General features: G+C 42.6%; 1 protein-coding gene across 1 annotated transcript in view; it reads right to left on the reverse strand.

Annotated features, from left to right (window-relative positions):
- Nucleotides 1–19,226, reverse strand: part of LOC111670750 (forkhead box protein J3) — a 58,818-nt gene that overhangs the window by 36,626 nt on the left and 2,966 nt on the right. Inside the window, exons 2-3 of the mRNA XM_087179632.1 lie at nucleotides 13,670–13,793; nucleotides 12,886–13,362 (exon numbers count right to left, since the gene is read on the reverse strand). Coding sequence (XP_087035758.1) covers nucleotides 12,886–13,245 — 360 coding nt within the window. The 5' untranslated portion in view covers nucleotides 13,246–13,362; nucleotides 13,670–13,793. The remainder of the gene's footprint in view (nucleotides 1–12,885; nucleotides 13,363–13,669; nucleotides 13,794–19,226) is intronic.

The raw sequence follows: 19,226 nt of genomic DNA on the forward strand, positions 1-19,226 counted from the left end.
CAACACTTGGCCCATTTTAACAAAACAATGCTGATTACACTGTGATGGTTGGTTGGTGATGCTGGGCACACTGGAAACATATACAGCATAACTGGTAGAGAGTTGCAAAGTGGGAGGAAGTCTTTTTGCATGGCTAATTTTCCACAAGCAAACACTCCCATTCATTTGGAGCACCCCAACACTGGTTGAATCATCAGATGAGAAACTGTTCGAAAATATCTGGTTCACAAGTACATCAAAAATGTAAAGAGAAAGGTAAATTGCAACTCTCATGTAACATTTCTGTGATAAACTTACTTGAGAGTTATTTATTAGCTACAGGCTGTTGTTTCTGACTTCCTCAGCTACTACATAAAGGATATTTTATTTTATTTTTTGTGCTGCAAACTCACAATTAAAGGCCTCCCTGCAGTTCCCAGGACACGATCTGTGTCTTTTATCATGAACAATCTGCAGGGAGTGTTGGGCTTCATTAACAGCAGCTCAACATTATGAAGTTCAATAAAGTTAAAATGAATCAGTCAGTGAATACACTGTGTTACTGGTGGAATAAAGGCTGTAAAAATGTAAATTATTCTCAAATACCATGCTAATTTCTCATTCTAGCATTTAAGTACAGATGTCGATACTTTTAGAGAATTTATAAGATGGCATTTAAAAGATAAAATATATAAGTTTTCAGTTTGCACATGAGAGGAATAACTTACAGGACAGCTGAAAACAGATGCACTGATGGAAGAAAAATGTAGTGCAGTGTCCCTGCACTGTTGCGAAATTCAATATAATGGACCCCATAATGAACGAGCCTCAGAGGAAAAGATAAACTGTAGATCTTAAGTTTTTATTTCAAAGTAAATTCACTAATTTGACTTGGCACGCTGTAACGTAAGACAGTGAATCTCCACATGATAGAAGAAATAAAACCCGAATTTCTGTGGTTCCTGCTGAAACACCTGCACAACTGTGTGTCTACAGGGAGACAGAGGTCAGAGGGCAAAAGGTTTCCTGGCCAGAGTATTAACCTTATGGAGAGCCAATGGAGCCTGGTGCACACAGACAAATGCACGCCCACGCAGCAGTATTCAGGAGAGTCTCTCCCATGCCCTTCAGGATGAATGTATTGTGGTGTCACAGACGTAGTCGTTGTGCGCCCACAGACAGAACAAGAGATAGAGAAAGCAGAGAGAAAAGAGAACAGGAAGGAAGAAATAGCAGGAGGGGGTATTTGGAGAAAAGAGAGACGGAGGAGATTTTATTAACTTTCAGCTGAATCCATACAGTGAGGAGGGTAGGAGGGAAGAGAGGGTAAAATGTGGGAAAGTTTGAAGGTAAGGCAGAGCAGAAGGAGCTGGGAGGAAGGAGGGTGTAAGAGGCACAAAGAAATAAAGAGCTGCAGTCAGCTGGAAGAGGAAGAGTGCAGGTATGCGCACATACGGACAGGTGTCTTAGATGTGAAAATCCCCTGGGTTCTGAGCATCATTGAGACACCTTATTATACCCTGATGGTGACGGAGTGACAGACGCTCTGTGAGAATGCGGGGTTGAATACAAGTCACTACTTCAAACCCCATCTAATACATATTCATTTCATTTGATGGACCCTTCCCCCGCCCTCTTCACTCCCTCACTGAAGTACTTCACACAAGTCATCTATAAGATGTGAGGTGTGTGTGAGACTGTGCAGTGTGTGTTTATGCACTCGTGTGTGTGTGTGTGTGTGTGTGCAGCTGGGTATTTCAGTTTTGCTTGTGCATGCACCTGCACCAGTGTGTGTGTAGGCAGGTGTATGTGCACCTGAGCAGTTATGTACACACCTGTTCATCAGTGTGAATATGTGTGTGTGTATATATGTATGCATGTTTTATAGCACAAGTGTATCAGAACCTGTGCACTGATATGTTTGAGTGAGAGTAAGAGAGAGTGAGTCAGAGTTGTGCACCGGTCAGGTATCTGGGGAAACTACAAAAAAGTTTCGAAAAAGTTGTAAAAACATATATTTATATAGGTATGGACACTGGTAGACAAGCAGCATTCTGGAGAAATCAGAAATGAAAATGATTGTGCAGTATTTTTACCATCTAAATCAGCAAATATCATCATAAATCATTATCAATGCCGACAGTGATGTAGGCTAGCTGCTAACTAATACATCAAAATGGATGACATAAAGGCAAAAACAGCCAGTGCTGAAAACCAAATTGTGGACAATACATCGTCAAAGGCCACGTTGAACATTTGGGAGAAATGTGTCATGAGAATAACGTTGTCAGCGGCTTCACTGCTTATAAAAAGTGCCAAAAAGTATGAGCTTTTGCTAGCCGCAAGCTAGGCATATAGTCTCTGAGGAAACACATTGACAGCTGCAGAAGCACAGGTGCTGACAGATACCTTTCCAAGAACTCAACTCTCAAACCAGCAAAATGGGAGGACAAGGAGGCCATAACCCAGTTAGTGGTAAAAATTTGTGTGCCAGGACATCCGATTGTTTTATGTGGTGATAGATTCAGTGAACTGGCACACGGCTTGATTGACATCGGTGCCTAAGCTGGCTGTGTGGAAACTCAGCAACTGTATCACGCGGACTTACAGAATATGCAGAGGCTGTCTGACAAGACCTTATTCTGGGGCTGAGGATGCAGTTGACTGATAGCAACAGAGCAGTTACTTTGCATATGTGGGCAGATTATTACCACAAAATCGGTGGTTTGTATCACATTATATCAACCAGTGGGAGCTGACTGCGAGTGCATTGAACATCTGAATGGGACAGATCATTATGCAAGACGGCAGATAACCTCAGACTAGGCATCATGCACGCACTATGTAAATACAGTCTGATTTCTTCTCCAAACCAGTGTATGTGACTGACAGAGGGGCAGTGTACAGTGGACAGTGTAAGTCAGGTCACAGTACTTATATTAACGGGTCAGGGTTTGACTGTGTAAGTATTTATGTGTGTGTCAGAAGTAGGGTTGCTGCTGTCTCTGGGGTTCTAGCAAGAAGCTCCAAAACAAGAACAACACTCTAAAACGTGGTCTATCATTCCAACCAGCAGAGCAATGTCTACTTGTAAGCCCTGTTGGAAAGTTACATATGTCTAGTGTTGAGTTTCCACAGTCCCAGGTCGGTCTGCTGTAATTATTGCCCAGAGATGCATCAAGTTATGAAACCCTGTGTTTCCACTTCATCCTCAAAGCAAGTGATATCTGTGAGCGCTTCTGTGGTCCTGCTTGACGGTATGGCAACGACAGCGTACGCTCTCAAACACATCTGCCTGGTAACCAGAGAAAAAGCTGATTTTGAATGTCTCAGGACTTTTAGTTTCTAACTGAATCTCTGTGGTTTAGCATTTAGTCTCACTGATGAGTTCCTGTTTGTTCCTGTTTCAGATATCAGCTTTATCTTACTCCTTCCATGTTGTAGCTGCATTAAGTTAATACTGCTGCTGCTGCTGCTTTACATTAAAAGCTTTCTACATGTGAACCAGCTTCTACTGTGAAGCAACTATAGGAAATGTAATGTGCTTATCACCAAGCAGAGTGGACATTTCGTCACGACATTCTTGAAGTAAACTGCTGGAATACTCTGTTCACATGACAGATCAGTCAGTGCAGCGACTCTGCGTGGTGTTGGAGCAAAAGTTGAGGCAACCATGTGTTGTTTTGTCGAATGCCCCATGCGTTGACATGCATGCAGCACCAATATTACATGCAAATGAATGAGAGGGCTGCATTTTTTTCATGCTACTTTGTCTGTACACAGCATTAACTGCATTTTCTGCAAACCAATGCACCTCCAACATGTCATCAAGGTAAACATGGAAAAGACTTGGAAAAGCATGGCTTCAGCTCTGTGGGACAATTCCAACCACTATCAAAAGATGGTATAGTGAGCAGTTGGTCCTGTCTCCGACCGTTTCATTAAATAGTTCTCAGAGGCGTGAAGAGGTAAAACTATCTATGTCTTTCATAATAAAAAAGCAAAGATCAGAAATTGTTTTATTTTTTACTATTCAGTGACGCCTTGAATTTGTCTTATGAGCTTTTGGGGACCTCTAGGACAGGAGACATTCTTCATCAACTAGCTAGCATCCCACCTGTGTCTCATTGGTAGGATTTCTCATCACATAACTCATTTAGAAAGACAAATCCTTTCAGCTGTTATTTTAATATAGTGTAATATAGAGACCAAACTAGGTTGCAAGGCAGCAAGAGGTCATGCTGGCAGATTTCCTGTTGCTGGTTGTGTCGAGCGAAGCGCTGTAGTGAAGTGACAGTTTCTGTCAGCGGCTTTCCGGGAGAGGAGGCGAGTGAGCAGGGACGAAGGAAGGAGGGGAAGGAGGACAGGTGGGCAGAAGTGCTCCGGGTGTACTGTGCATCGCAATAATGTTTGACAGCCTCCTTTTTCTTTCTTGTTCTTACCTGATGAAATGAGGAGCAGTTTTACAGAGTTTCTGAGCTATGTGGAGGTACAGCAAGTTGAGTTGAGCTGTTCAGGTTCACAACTGCTTACACTGCACTGGAAAGCCAGATGGTAGAAACAAAACCCACACTACGCCATTTAAGGCTGAAAACACATTTTTGGATGGAGTTTTAATCAGCCAGAAACTGAGCTTTTTCAAAACCTATAACGTAAGCCTGCTCAGACACAGGCCCGGATTATGTGAAGGTGCAGTTAAAAAGTCAGATTTCTGTCAGCCCTCACCGTCTCCGTGAGTAAATGTCAACACAGCCGGTTGAGTTATAGTTGTATGTCAAATGTCTCAGCGTAGCAGTGTAGGAGTTGCTGTTGGACTCGGTTTAACAGAATTTAAACTAGAATTACTGCCTCCGCCACTTCAGGTTATGTCTGTTTATCCAGATTCATGTAAAATATAAACCACTTAAGTGAAATTATGTCTAATAATTACTGTGTGAGGCTTGAGTAATGGCTAAAAAGTATTTTGTGAGTTCACACTGGCCTTTGACTTTTGACCCCCAAAATCTAATCAGTTTGTCTTTGAGTCCAAGTGATAGTTTGTGCCAAATTTGAAGTTATTCCCTTGAGGACTTCTCAAGATATTGCGTTTACATGGCCAAAATCATATTTTGTGAGGTCACCGTGTCTCTGACCTTTGACCTTTGAACACCAAAATCTAATCAGTTCATCCTTGAGTCCTAGTTAAAATTTGTGCCAAACTTGAAGAAATTCCCTCAAGGCATTATGGAGATACTGTGTTGACAAGGCTGTTCTGTGAGGTCACTGTGACCTTGACCTTTGACCTATGACCACCAAAGTCTAATCAGTTCGTCCTTGAGTCCAAGTGAAAGTTTGTGCTCTGGTTGTCGCCGGCGCGGAGGCATAAAAATCAGTACAAATGAATTTTGAGTTATGAGGTTTGACATTTGACATTAGGTAACGTAACTGTAACTGCTCCCGACACTCTCCCTTTCACTTGGCGACCCAAAGAGGACGAAGACGTGATCAAACCCATTTTTCCTTGCTGCGTTTTTTTTCTCTACAAAATCAACCTGAAAGTGCTCGCGAGGAGGTGACGTCGTTTTCACATGAAAACTGTGTTTTCAGATTATACCATTTTAGTGTGGATGTACTGCAGTCAAAGAGAAAGACAGTGTACACCTAATAATACTTTGCATATTTGACTGCACTGACAAAACCTGCTTTGGTTCAGACTTCTCTTTAGGTCAATATACTTAAGTGCAATTCATCTGATGATACAGCTGTTCATTTAATCTGACTAGCCTTCCTTAGAAAGTACCACGCTGGTTTCACTGGCGCATATCAGCACACACATGTGAGCTGGAGATCTAACTTTGTCAACTCAGAAAAACAAAAGCATCTACAGATTCCTATTTTGTTCTATGAAATGTTATTTGTGATGTTATTTAGGGTCTGACGAAACACAGGCCCGTGTCTCTTTGCGGGACACAAACCCGGGGACTAGTCAATAAGCTCCTTCTGTGGTATAATTGTTGCATTCCAGAGAGAGAGAGAAACCAGCCTTAAGCCTATTATTAGCCATATGGAGAGTGCTACAGGCCTGGCTGGTTAGAGAGGGAAACGTGTTGCTGGATGGGAGCCAAAACCTCGAGGAGATAGCAAGAGACATTCCTCGCTTTTAATTAAGAATTTAATACTGAGACTGCTATTAGTGATTAGTATGTAATTAAAAGCTCTAGCAGTGTTTCACATACAAGTTTAATTAGATTTAATTAGAAAAATACTTTGTTGTTCATAATTTAAAAAGAAGAAGAGTATGTTATAAGCTATATACTGTATTTCGTCTCACAAAATGTTTTCATGTTACAGAAGTGAAAGTATGACTGATGTCTTATTTTTGCGCTGACTAGAATCCTTCCTGGACGAGTTTGTGATATCGCTGTGATATTTTGAGGTGGACAAGATGATTATATTTTACCACTTGTTGATGATTTGGTACAACACAAGGATTACATTATGGCATCAAAGGCACACTTTATGACAGCTTGTGTCACATTCATTATCCGTGTAACAAAATTACAATTTTTTTTTTTCATCAAGAATACCTTCAAATCAGTGTATTTTCTACCTTCTGATTTGATAAATAAATTTGCCTTGCCTTGCCTTTACACTTTGTGATTTGGGTTTCCAGTGTGATCGCAGCAGTGTTACTTTGTTTTTTGGTTTAAAATGCAAGATTTTCTTTAATCATTGTCGTTCATAAGACACGAAGCTTAGGTAAAGCTGCATTCTGGCAATTTGTGCTGTTTTATTTATTTATTTATACGGTGGTGCAGTGGTTAGCGCTGTCGCCTCACAGCAAGAAGGTTCCGGGTTCGAGTCCCGGCTCGGCCGTGGGATCTTTCTGTGTGGAGTTGCATGTTCTCCCCGTGCAAGTGTGGGTTCTCTCCGGGTACTCCGGCTTCCTCCCACAGTCCAAAGACATGCAACATGGGGACTAGGCTAATGGGATACTCTAAATTGACCATAGGTGTGGCTGTGAGTGTGAATGGTTGTCTGTCTCTATGTGTTTGCCCTGCGATGGACTGGCGACCTGTCCAGGCCTCTCGCCCGAAAAGATGCTGGGATAGGCTCCAGCCCCCCCGCGACCCTACTAGAGGATAAGCGGTAGAAAATGGATGAATGAATGAATTTACTAAAGGTTCATTAAATTGGCTGCCAGCTATTGGCTCTGATAGTAAAGTATCAAAACATATTTTAGAGTCAAGGTTTAATTTGAATTACATGAAATCTATATTGTATGCATTATATATTAGATATTTCTAACACAATGTCAAGAGGGAGACTTTGACCTTGAGACCTATTCACACACACACACACACACACACACACACACACACACACACACACACACATCTGGACAGCAGACTGGTTCACATGACATGTAAACTGGGAATGCTGGGGTGCACGTATCTGTTCTGTATGTGTTACTTAGTGACAAAGGAATAAATACACAGAGGTGAGACTCAGTAAAACAAACAGCTGTAGCACTTTTCCAGTCACCACTATCAGACCCTGCAAAACAAAAACACGGTCAAACAGAGACACACAGATAGACATAAGAAAGCAGCTGCACCCACAAATCTGACCCTGCACACACATCTGCACACAGAGCCACAGAACCACACAAATGTATATACTTTAGATGCATAGATAGACAGACAGACAGACAGACAGACACACACACACACACACACACTACACACTGTTCTCTCCAGATCTGCTACAAACTGTCTCAAAGCTGAATCACAAGTGAAATTTCACCACAGACACAAGCTCAGGAGCCTCAGTGCAGCTAGAGCCAAATAATGACTCCCAGCAGCCAATGACAACAGCCTTCCTCCACACATGTAAGTACACTTGACACTGTGCACCGACCTCCACTGTTCTCAGTCGCAGATCTCCCACAGAGCAGGCAGGAGGGGATGGGAGGCAGAATAATGGCCCAGCGCTGATTCATATCAGGTGATTGTCTGTGACGTTGTGTTCAGCCAAAGGCCAAAGGCCATCGCAGTCGCACTGCCCTTTACAACGTCACATTAGGCCTTGCTAATTTGCAGGCAATTAGCCTGGCTGCATGGGAGCTGGCCTGAGGCGACGGGGGTCGCAAGAGAGCTGGTTAGTCAGCACAGACTGTAACAAACCATTTGGTCTCATCTCGGCTGCATTTCTCAGGTGCTTAACAATGGGAGGGCCTTCTCATTTCAATAATATAATGGTGGGATAAGATTTAAATAACCAGCATCTTGCGTCATTATATTCAGCATGAACAGAATAGAGCAGCATGGAACACAGATTAATATGTACATAATTTTGTGATTTAACTGATTAACTGATTCGCAGCGTCTTTAAAACGTCAAAAAATAAATAACCATCAGCAGCTCCCCGAGCCAAATGTGACGTCTCGAAGTTGCTTGTTTTGCCCAATCAGCAAAATAAATCCAAACCCCAAATATATTCTGTTTACCATGATATAAGACTGACAAAAGCAACAAGTCACCACATTTGAAAAGCGGAAAACCACCGAATGGTTCGTATTTTTGTTTGATTTACATTAGCAATCTATTATCAGAATTGTTCTGTCAACTGACTAACTGACTAATCATCTAATAACTTAATATAGAATAGAAAAGAACATTATAATCCACCAAGGTGGAAAAGATTATTTCACCGAGACATAGCACAAAAACAACCTATAGCAGAAAAAATTAACACAAATACTAAAACTGCATTACAGAAAAGCTATTTAGGACAAAACATTAAACATTAAGAAAAGAATACTGTAGGCGAGGTCAGTTTTTAAATGCACAGTCTCAAAACACCAAAAACTGATTTCATTATAGATGACTCACTGTTACAAACTGACGAATAGGAGACAAAAACAGACAGCAAGAAGGAGAAGCCCCTGAGTGACTTTGGTCCCCCACTGCATGCTCATTATGAGTTGTGGTAAAGGTGGACCCTAAAGTGGAGGGACACGTAGGTGTGAAGGGGCTGCAGAGGGCGTGAGAAAGTAGAGCACAGAGCATAGTGTAGGACACAGACATAGAGGGGGAGAGGTTGGAAAAGATAACATGGGGGAGATTATGCTGTTCCAGAGATACAAATAATGCTCGAATGATGCAGCCTGATGCAACGCTGTTTGCATTCCACTCCATATTACTGCATGCATGTTACACAAGATGCATTTCGAAGTGTCAGCGAGCTCCATAAACAAATGGCTCATGCATGTGTGTGCTGTTTAATTTCATGACTTTTTTTCTTTTTGTTGTTGTTACAGAAACCTCCTCCACAGCTCCGGAGGAAGCTTTTCATCATTACTTCTCAGATGAAAAGAGTTCTCCATATTCATTCCGGGCTAAGACACAAAAATCTCATGAGCTTGGAAAGCTACATGATTATAACAGCTAACCAGATTGGCCGTTTAAAGCATTTGAAAGTGTGTGTGCGGGCATGTGTGTCTCTGTGTTTGTGTGTGGACGCAACACATGCAGTGAGCGTATGGTCTTCAACCAGTGTACGAATTTGTGTGATTTCTAAGGATGGAATCTGATGAATGCGTGTGTGTGTGTGTGTGTGTGTGTGCGTGTGTCTGTGATGTCCTGGTTTCAACTCTGCCGTTCATTCCTGCACTCTCACATTATCATACAGAGCAGACGGAGTGCGTGTGCTGGGTTGTAAAACTCTCCTCTGCCCCCACCCCGCCCACCCCCCATCTCCTCTCCTGCTGAGCTTCCCGTGTGTAATCTGTAGACTGCTCACGTACACTGCCTACCTGAGTGGGAGTCTCTCCATTGGCGTACAAGCTTGTGTGCTTTTGTGTGTGTGTGTGTGTGTGTGCGTGTGTGTGTGTGTGTGTGTGTAAGCATGTGTGGCAGAGGCTGAAAGAAGCAGCGCGGTCGGTGGACCACGTATGAGGCATTTTCTGAAAGCTCAAGCGTTCGCTTTGGGTCTGTACATTCAGAAAACACTATTTCGAAGTATGTACTTGCAATGTGTGCATGTGTGAGCTGACCATGTCTGCAGAGAATGGAAGCCAGACGATCTCTGTGTCTACGTCCCACTGTGTACAGCTGACAGCAATCACCTGAACTGGAATGAACCAGACTTATGCAACTTTCCCTGTGACCGCCATGGCTGGTATAAAACAAGCCCCACTGTGTTCGGTCGGGTCATCCAGGAAGCAAAAGTCTGCAGCCTTTTCTCAAAGACGCACAGACGTGAAGCCTGTGGTGCTTTACCTTAAAAAACTGCCCAGTGCTTAATTTGATACTTTACATGCTTCTAAAACATCAGTTCATACACAGGTCAGTGGCTGTGAAAATGTTTCGTCTCCACAGATCTATGCAACACTGTATTACTCTTTACTGGTAACAATGTCAGGAGAAGAAAAGACAAACTGAATGAGCTTATTGTTGTAGTAGTCAGAGTCTCGTGGTGTTTGTAGTCTGAAAAATATACTGTGTTGTTGCATCGCATTGTTTATATCGCCCTGGCCTAAGTGGAAAGCAAGACATGTCACACTGACATCACGGACAACTACCTGAACATGTAAAAATAAAACCACAATGCCATCAGTATAGTGCTTTAATGATGCTACTAGAATGCAGCCGCACACACAAATCAATGAATCTAGAGGTGCAATTATGGGATACTAAAACATCCTGGCATCCAAATACGGCCATGAAGAAAAGGCAGCCATGAGCTGCAATGAAAGAAAGCATGAATGGTCTAAATAACCTCGATCCTCTCTCAGAAAACTAATTGATTGAATCCTACATGCAGGTAAGACGCTCTGCCAACACAACCTGGCTTGTATCATAACCTTTTTGTCTCCATTTCTGGCATGCATCTCCGCTCAGGGAATAGTGTGTTGAAGATTATAGACGGGGAACAAACACAGGTTCGTGAAAGGGAAAGAAGAGAGGAGAGGAGTGAGTGACTAAGAGAGTGAAGGAGAGAGGAGGGGGGGGTGGGGTGGGGGGGTAGAGTGCAAGTGCTTGGGAGATGAAGATAGAGAGTGAAAGAGAGAGAAATAATGAGAAGAAGAAGAAAAATGTTCCCGCTCTCAGAGAGATGAATTGGTTGATAGTTTGCAGACAGCCTTTTCAATGTGTCAGTGGAAGGACTATACCCATCCCCTTCTTCACTAATAAGGTAGAGAATCCCCAAGACACAACCATAGGGATCTATTCATTTGTCTCCAATAACACAGCCACCTTTCTGCTCATATTAGCCAGGATTTGCATGGCTACATTTACATAAGGATTTAATAATGTCGCCTGAATGAGACGAAATGCAACTGTCAATCATTCCCGGTTCACTAAAAGGTTTCTGTGCTCTTTGAGGCAACCACAGGATCACATTTTTGCATCTTGAGCACAAGCAATAGGGTTAGGGTTTGATAGCCTTTTATCACATTTGAACCCAGAATCAAATCCAATTTCTGTTAAATCCCTGATCAAATCTAAATTTAGCTTTCAAAATTTGCAAGTCATTAATGACTAAACTCAAAGATTCGACTGAGATCTGTAATCACTTCCTGTTGGGTGGGAGGGGTAGAACAATTACGTGTAGCTACAACCTGAAAATGAAGATGAGCACAATGAAACGTTGAAATAATAGTTGTCACCTATTTACTTTTGCACGTTATATAAATGAGCTACCTGTTTCGAAATTGGAGGTTCAGAACTACTAAGCTGACATGTTTTATTGCAATGACATACACGTGAAAGTACAACTGGCATGTTGGACCTGAATTAAAATGGACCTGTTTAAAACTTACTCGAACCCAACGTACATAAATAGAACATAAACAGACATAATTAGACCTGATTCAACCTAAACAGACCCCATGAGAGAGAGAACACCACCCCATCAACTAACAAGCAGCTGCGACCACAAAGATAGCAACAATAATAATAATTTCCTATGTAATAAGAACAAATATCTTTACTAAATTAGTTACTAAATAAGTAAGTTCTCTATAGCAGTGCTTCTCAAACCTTTTCACGTCAAGGACCCCTAAACTCACACAAAATAGACCACGGTCCCCCAAATGATAAGATTTCTGATTTTAAATGTTTTATTACAGTAAAGTGTTTAAACCCACGGCCAAAATAGTCGTACATTCTGTCATTGTGTTACTTATGTGTGGAATGCTGCTGGGGACCTGAGAACCTCTGGCCTATGGGCTTCAAAGACTAAATTATAGACGTAATTGAAACTCTTATTTTCACTTCCTGCATGAACAATAATTCCAAAAAGTTAGTCAACTTTTACATAGTCTCCTGACATCCTAAATGTTATCACAGGCCGAGATCCATGGCAGTATAATGAGATCTTACCAGACCTGATTTCACTGACTATGATTTGGAATCATTTCAACTCCAGGTCCTGGATCCTAGGTCCAGTCTCTTTTCCTCAGAACCGAGTGGAGCCATGAAGATCTCCAATATACAACCACTGAAACTGAGGTGACTCACCTCTCCGTTGGTCTTGTTGAACTGCAATAATTTAGAGTCCAAACATGAACAAGACTTCTGTTAGAGAGCACTGTTACTTTCTCTAAGTCAAGTCATTTAGAGAATTAAAGTTGAGGGCTCCTTGATATAATTTGCAGGCGTTGATGTTTGTCATTTCAACAAAAGTGATGGTCAACACAAGCCAAAAAAGGAGAAGCCTGGAACCAGAATGTTTTGTACTTTTCTCTTTCCTGATATAAAATAGTGAAGAGAAATCAAATACTTGTCAATAAGCCCTCCAGTACTGAACAAATATGACACATATCTGCCACCCTGAAATCAGACCCAAGTTAGAACCAGTTATCGGAGGCCAAACCTAATGAGCAAGACCCCAAATCACATGGTTTATCTCTCGTCTTACCTTCCAGCCACTGCCTGCCTCTCGGTAGTAGGGGAAGTTGTCACAGATCCACTGGTAGATCTCACTGAGGGTCATCCGTTTGCGCGGCGAGCCGTTGATGGCAAAGGTAATGAGACTGGCATAGCTGTAGGGAGGTTTACCATCTCTGTGCTGTGCTACTTCCTCTTGGTCCAGCGTCGTTCCTGGGTCCAGATGGACGATTTTCTTGCCAGGCCCGTGCCCGTGATGGTGACTGTGGTGATGGTGCCCGTGGTGGTGGCTGTGGTGGTGTCCTGTGTCTGCCTTCTGGATGGCCGCCCTCATGCTGAGCTGGGGCAGCCAGTCCATTGAGGTCAGGCTACTCTCCAGTTCAGAGGTCATGGTGATTGGAGGACGAGGGGTCGAAGGGGGAAGGTTGACGGGCTCAGCGACGTGGCGTATGCAGGATCTCCTGTTTGGCTCACTGAATGGGTGCTGTGCAGCAGCCTTGGCTCAAGTCTGGAAGAGCAGGAGGTTTGTTTACTATGCCTATTCATCTCCTTTAGCGGGAGCAGAAAGCACATTTGGCAGAGACACAGATGGTAACTTGCACATTATTTTCCACATACAGTTTAGCTGTGTGTAATGGAAAACTAAATATTTTGACATGTTCCTCACTTGATCTTTAACACTGCACATAAATGTGATCTGTAATGTGAGCTATGGATATACGAAAAAATAGTTGAAATCAAACTGTTCTATCCCATTAATTACACAGTGAGAAGCAAAGCAGTATGGGGGACTAGGTATGAGGGTCATGTCTTACTCTTGCCATTCCTTTCCATCTTTCCTTGGGCCAAAGCATCTGGGGAAGTCACCGAAGTGAAAGGTAGAGTCCGTCCCTCGCGCATGTTCACAAGTTCTTCATTTAGCCAGTGCAATGGCCGCTGCTGCAACACACAAACACAAAACCACACAAGACGGTGAGCTTGCTCTGCCAGACTGCCTTCATAAGATATTAATATCGCACAACCGCTCAACTGGCCTCGGCATCTGTCCAACCCAATTAAAACTCTTCTCTCTTTCTCTCTCTGTGTTCTGTCTATCTGGATTGCCTCTCACTCTCGTTCCCTCCAAAGTGGAAATGGCGATTGGATCTGCGGAGTGACTAAAAGCTGGGGAATTGTTTTCACAAGTGCCTGCCAAATGGGGGGAACAGCTCGGGAGGAATTCCAACCCTCTAGAGGAGCTGAAAGACTCGTCCCCTTTCCCTCCATGTGTAACCCCCCCCCCCAGCACACATACACGCACAGACACACACACACACACACACACACACACCGTGTTTCCATTCTCTGATTCTCGACGTGCCTCACTCTCCTGTCAAGTCCATGCACACCCCCCCCCACCCCCCAGCCCCCATCAGCATCTGAGATCCTTCTCAGACAAACAGAAACAATGAAAAACTCTGTAGCTATTTGTAGAGTGGCGCTGAACGTAAGAATGTGTCCTCCTGTGTAAGTAGAGTAGGAGCTTCTTTTTTTGGTGGTGCAGGCTTTTGCAAATAGTTTTAGCATGATTCAGCACAGCACGGACACAATTACACGTGAGAGAAATCCCTCGCCAATTGTTCTGCACTTCAGTCAGTCACCGAGCATTCGTAGATTTGTCACTACTGGGCTGAGAGTGTCATGCAACTCTTACTCATCGCTGGGGTGAAGATGCTGCGTTCATGCCACACTGATTCAACGATGAAAATGACCTGGTTTAATGCTACGTGGTCAGAAGACAAACATTCTACAGCCTAGTAAATGCAGGTAAACCTATGAATTCTTGTGATAGAGGCAAAGTCCAGCGAATGGTTAATAATGGCAGGATGATTTCGGCCTCCTCAGGATATAGAAAATCTACATATAAACCTTTATCTACCATCCCATGCAGTAACCTTCGTACGTCCTTGAACAACAAAGAGCCTATTGGCCCACGCGTTTTCCATTCATGCTCACTGTATATAATCAAGGTGGGAGAACATCAATGAGCCTGCCTACCAGGAGGAACGCAAACCCCTCAGTCTCTCTTTCCACCAATCCCCCTGGAGAGTCCAATACACCAGGATGAAAAGGAAGAAGGGAAATACTAAGCTACTGCGAAAAAAACTTGCTTAATTACAAGCAGAAAAAACAAATGTTTAGTAGCAGGCTCATCAAGCCAAACAACCAGGCAGTGGGACTACAGCAAGGAAAGAAGAACTGAGAGAGGAGATATGCCCGATGAGGCCTCTTGCACAACACCACCCCCATCTCCTCCTCAAGGCCCTGCCACTGTGGGAGAAGCCATAGCCAACCCCCCTCTTCCAAATCCCAGGAAGCCATCTTAATTAGTGCACCTTTTTTTTTTCGCTAAAGGGAAGGTAGAATGCTAGTTGTAGTGGTGGTGGGTAGGTGGGGATGGGGGTGGTGACACACAAGACACAGAACAACAAGTACTTATTTTCCCCTCATTAAAAGGAGGCGCAAGCTGCAAATCAGCCCGCCACAAGCCCCGACCTGCTGCGCTGCTGTGGCTGTTTTTGTTGAGAAGTTTGGGAGCGTGGGCTGGTCGCATGGCGGCACGGTGTAGCTTTCCACCACTAGCCTGGTGAGGCGTCGGGATGATGAGTAATAGAAGAGAGCGGGGAGAGGAGAGGAGGGGCATGACTTGGCTGCTGGGGGGGGGGGGGGCCCTGCTGGGCGGGTAGACGCAACCAATTACCTAGTCGACTCAGTCAACTGGTCCCTCGGTGACTGGGCTAACCTCAGCACTGTTGCCTTTTGTTCCTGATATCTGCTGTGTTTCACATCAGCCTCAGAGGCTCGCACGGTATCAGGGGAGAGAAATGATGACTGCAGAAAAGACAGCTTACAGTATATCGCTTCTTATCTTAGGGCTATCAGTTTTCTATAGAGATGCATTGTACTGTATGTATAGATACTCAAGTGCCAAACTCTCTGAACTGAGTGCTGTATACATTACCAAAGAGGCAGTGTATTCATGTCCGGTAATTGTTCATGGTTATCTGACTGTACTGAAACAGCAATATATACAATGTAACCTACACTAGGAGAGAAGACGAAGCCCTGTGTGTATTTTCATCTTTGCTGATGTTCCTTCCATTCAAACTTTGCTTTTCAGAGCAAAACTCTTGGACTGGAAACAGCCATACAGTCGGTCGACATACGCCACTTACTTCACCTCTGAAGCCTGGAGATGACAGCGTCTCACTCGGGTTCAGATCGGTATCAAAAGTGTCTGCTTATGATTTCATAAGAAAACACTTTTCAGCCACCTCTACAGCAACATCTCAAAGACTAAGAGAAGCCTGTCTAGTATTACGGCTGCTAATGGAGTTACCCATAATACATTGTGTTCAAAATGTTACTTTAAATAGAAAATCAATTCTGTAAAAATGCTAAGATTTTATCTACTGTTGACTTAAACTTCCAAAAAGTATGTTGGTTTTTAACACTCTACTTTTATAATTAACTGATATGATGTTATTATGATAGCAATTAAAACTCTAAATAGGAAAATTTTTGATCGAACCTCATTAAGAAAACTAATTACCAGACTGCAAAGTCCATGTTCTATGTAACAATTATAACAAAATGTTCTGTTTTCCCTCATAAACATATGATTAACTGCATGTCAGTGAACAGATACAGTAAATTTGAGTGACGCTTCAGAAAATTGTCCCTGGAAGAGGACAGGAGAGAACTAATTGTAATGCAATAACCGAGGGCTTATGCAGAAACCCAACCAACAGAACACAACACAAGATTCAGCTCTGTATCACTGATCAGAAAACATCAAGAACTTACAGAGAGCTGTAGTTGAATAGGAAATAAAGGTAGGGAAGAGGGGATATTCTGGCAGCTGATTATACAGAAAATCAGCGTTTGATTAAATAGTTGGAACGCTTGTGGTATGAATGTGTATCAGACCATACATTTTCAGAGATCGACGTTTGGCTAACATTGGTGGGTATCAAAAGAGGTTCAAAATATGGCAAAAAGGACAACATATGGCATCTCAGATTTTCATCTTTACCTGACAAAAAACAAACAAACAAAAAAAAAAAAACAAGGAAAAAGTTAGGAACATGAAAGTCATGAGACATTAACTGGCACTTCCAGAAAAGATTACAAGCATTAATGTAAAAAGAAGAGCAAGGATTTGGCCGTTTATGAACAAGAAATCTTTCTCCTTCAAAGAATTTAAATACATCACTCTCCGCACTGTGGATGAAGCTTTCATGACTGGGAACATTGTCCCTTTAAAAGAGTTGAGGGTCTGTGTGTGATTGAATGTATTCACCCATTAGACTTTGTAGCTGTGATGCACACACTCAGCTGTGTGCATCACTAACAACTAACAGTCCCCTGCTGCTAGCAGGCTTTTAGACTGAGAGAGAGGCTTTACAGTTCTGCATTTTAATAGAGAACTTTGAATGGAGAGATGGGGGATGTGTGAGAGAAGGGGGGGTGTAGGGAGCCAAAGGAAAGAGGCATCAAAATATTTTTAGAGGAAAATGAAGTAATGACAAAATACCCACCCGGAGCGTGTTGAGCAGAGGGGGTTTCTGGGAGGGACTGCCTTGGCAAGGGTAAGGCTAATGTGTCAAAAGAAAGTCTGTAGGCATACTGAGCACTGTCATGTCTAGAAGTGTGGGCCATTCAAAGGAAGGAGGAAAAGGTCCAAAAAGCAGCATTGAATGTCTTAATTACTTTCTGCTACAGCACCAGAAAACATACCCCTGAAAAGGTTCAATTATAAGATATCAAGGCAAATCAGCTGCCCTTATGGTGGCTGCTTGCTCATCTCTCAATGGAGCAGGGTTAAGCAATTATCGTTTGATACCGTCTACTTATTTTAAAAGAAGACCTGGAGAAGCATTGATGTAATGTACCATTTCAAAATGAAATACATTTTGTGGACTTAGTCCTTAAAGCGAGTGGTCAGGCAAACTATTACCTGAAAGGAAAAATAAGAAAAAGGAATAATAAAAAATAAAAAAAAAGAGGGGACAATGATTTATCCATGACAGAACAACACTTTCATCAGCGGCTTCTGAAAACTGCTGGCTGGTCCATGTCAACAAGTCAACCTAGTGACATCTCAATTGAAACAGAATGTACTGATTCACACCATTTTTCTCAGATCTGAAAGAAAATCTGATTGAAAGAAGGCAAGAAAATCAGTAGGTTCCACTGAATCCCTGAAGGCCTAGAATAAAATATTAACTCACTAAGCCCACACAGAACATAACACCTGAAAACATCTGCCAAGGTAGAGGGAGTTAGCGACCCAGAAGACTTACCACTGCCGACAAGGAAAAAGCTATCACAATTCCAGATTCTGACAACGGCAAAGTTAAAAAGGCATATTTTGTCATAAATAAAACATAGGAGTGCAGCATTTCGGCAATCTCCCCCAACGAAGGGTCCCAAGAGAGAGATGGGATTCTGTTTGTGAACTCACACTTTGCACAGTAAAGGGGGCTATAGCACTGCGTCACCACGACTCAAACTACATTCCCACACCCAGCACTATTCAGCAAGGACTAGTCCTCTTTAAAAATTCATTAATTTACAGCAAAAATAGATTAAAGCGCCCAACTGCACCAACCTAAAAAGTTTGGCTTGTGAATAGCATTAATAATGGAAACAAGCATCCAAAACCTAGAGGCCCTGGCTCAGAGGCATGGCTTAGGTTTTGTTGCGCTTTATAATGGAGCGTAATTTACATTTTTTAGAAGTATTACAGCTTTTTGATGCTTGTTTATAATTACATTGTTTTACATGTAAATTGGCTAACAATTGTTACTCATTAAAACATAACCAGTAGAGTGCAACAACACACTCGGCTTGTGTAAGACACAGGCTTTACATCAGGATCACAATGGAAGCTTTGCACTGAACTCTTGTCGCTGGCAGCACCACTGCTGAGTTCAATCCAAACGGAAGCCCTTTAAAAGTGATCACCCCCTATCTTATCTTTTACATCTTTCTCTTTCAAATCATAGCTGTGCCTTCCTAACAGAATCAAAGAAGATTCTGACAAGATAAAAGGATTTGCTGCATTTGAATTCAAATTATGTGTACTTTCCTGGGGACAAGACAAAAATCACAGTGACTGGGAGCACTCAGAGAACTTAAAGGTACTTAAAAAGAGAGGAGATCTGCTCTAATGCGTTCAATTTTTCACCTTCCCTGATGATGCCTGATGATAGAGGAGTTTGCTATGGTACAGCATATAGATAAATCAACATCTAAGGAACAGCTGATGAGCAGTCTGCGGATGAAGGTTTTCACATCCACTCACTCGCAGGGGGTCTCGGAAATTAC

This window comes from Seriola lalandi, unplaced genomic scaffold (assembly GCF_002814215.2).
Source record: "Seriola lalandi dorsalis isolate HSWRI2012SDOR001 ecotype SW California unplaced genomic scaffold, Sedor1 jcf7180002054861, whole genome shotgun sequence".
Lineage (NCBI taxonomy): Eukaryota > Metazoa > Chordata > Actinopteri > Carangiformes > Carangidae > Seriola > Seriola lalandi.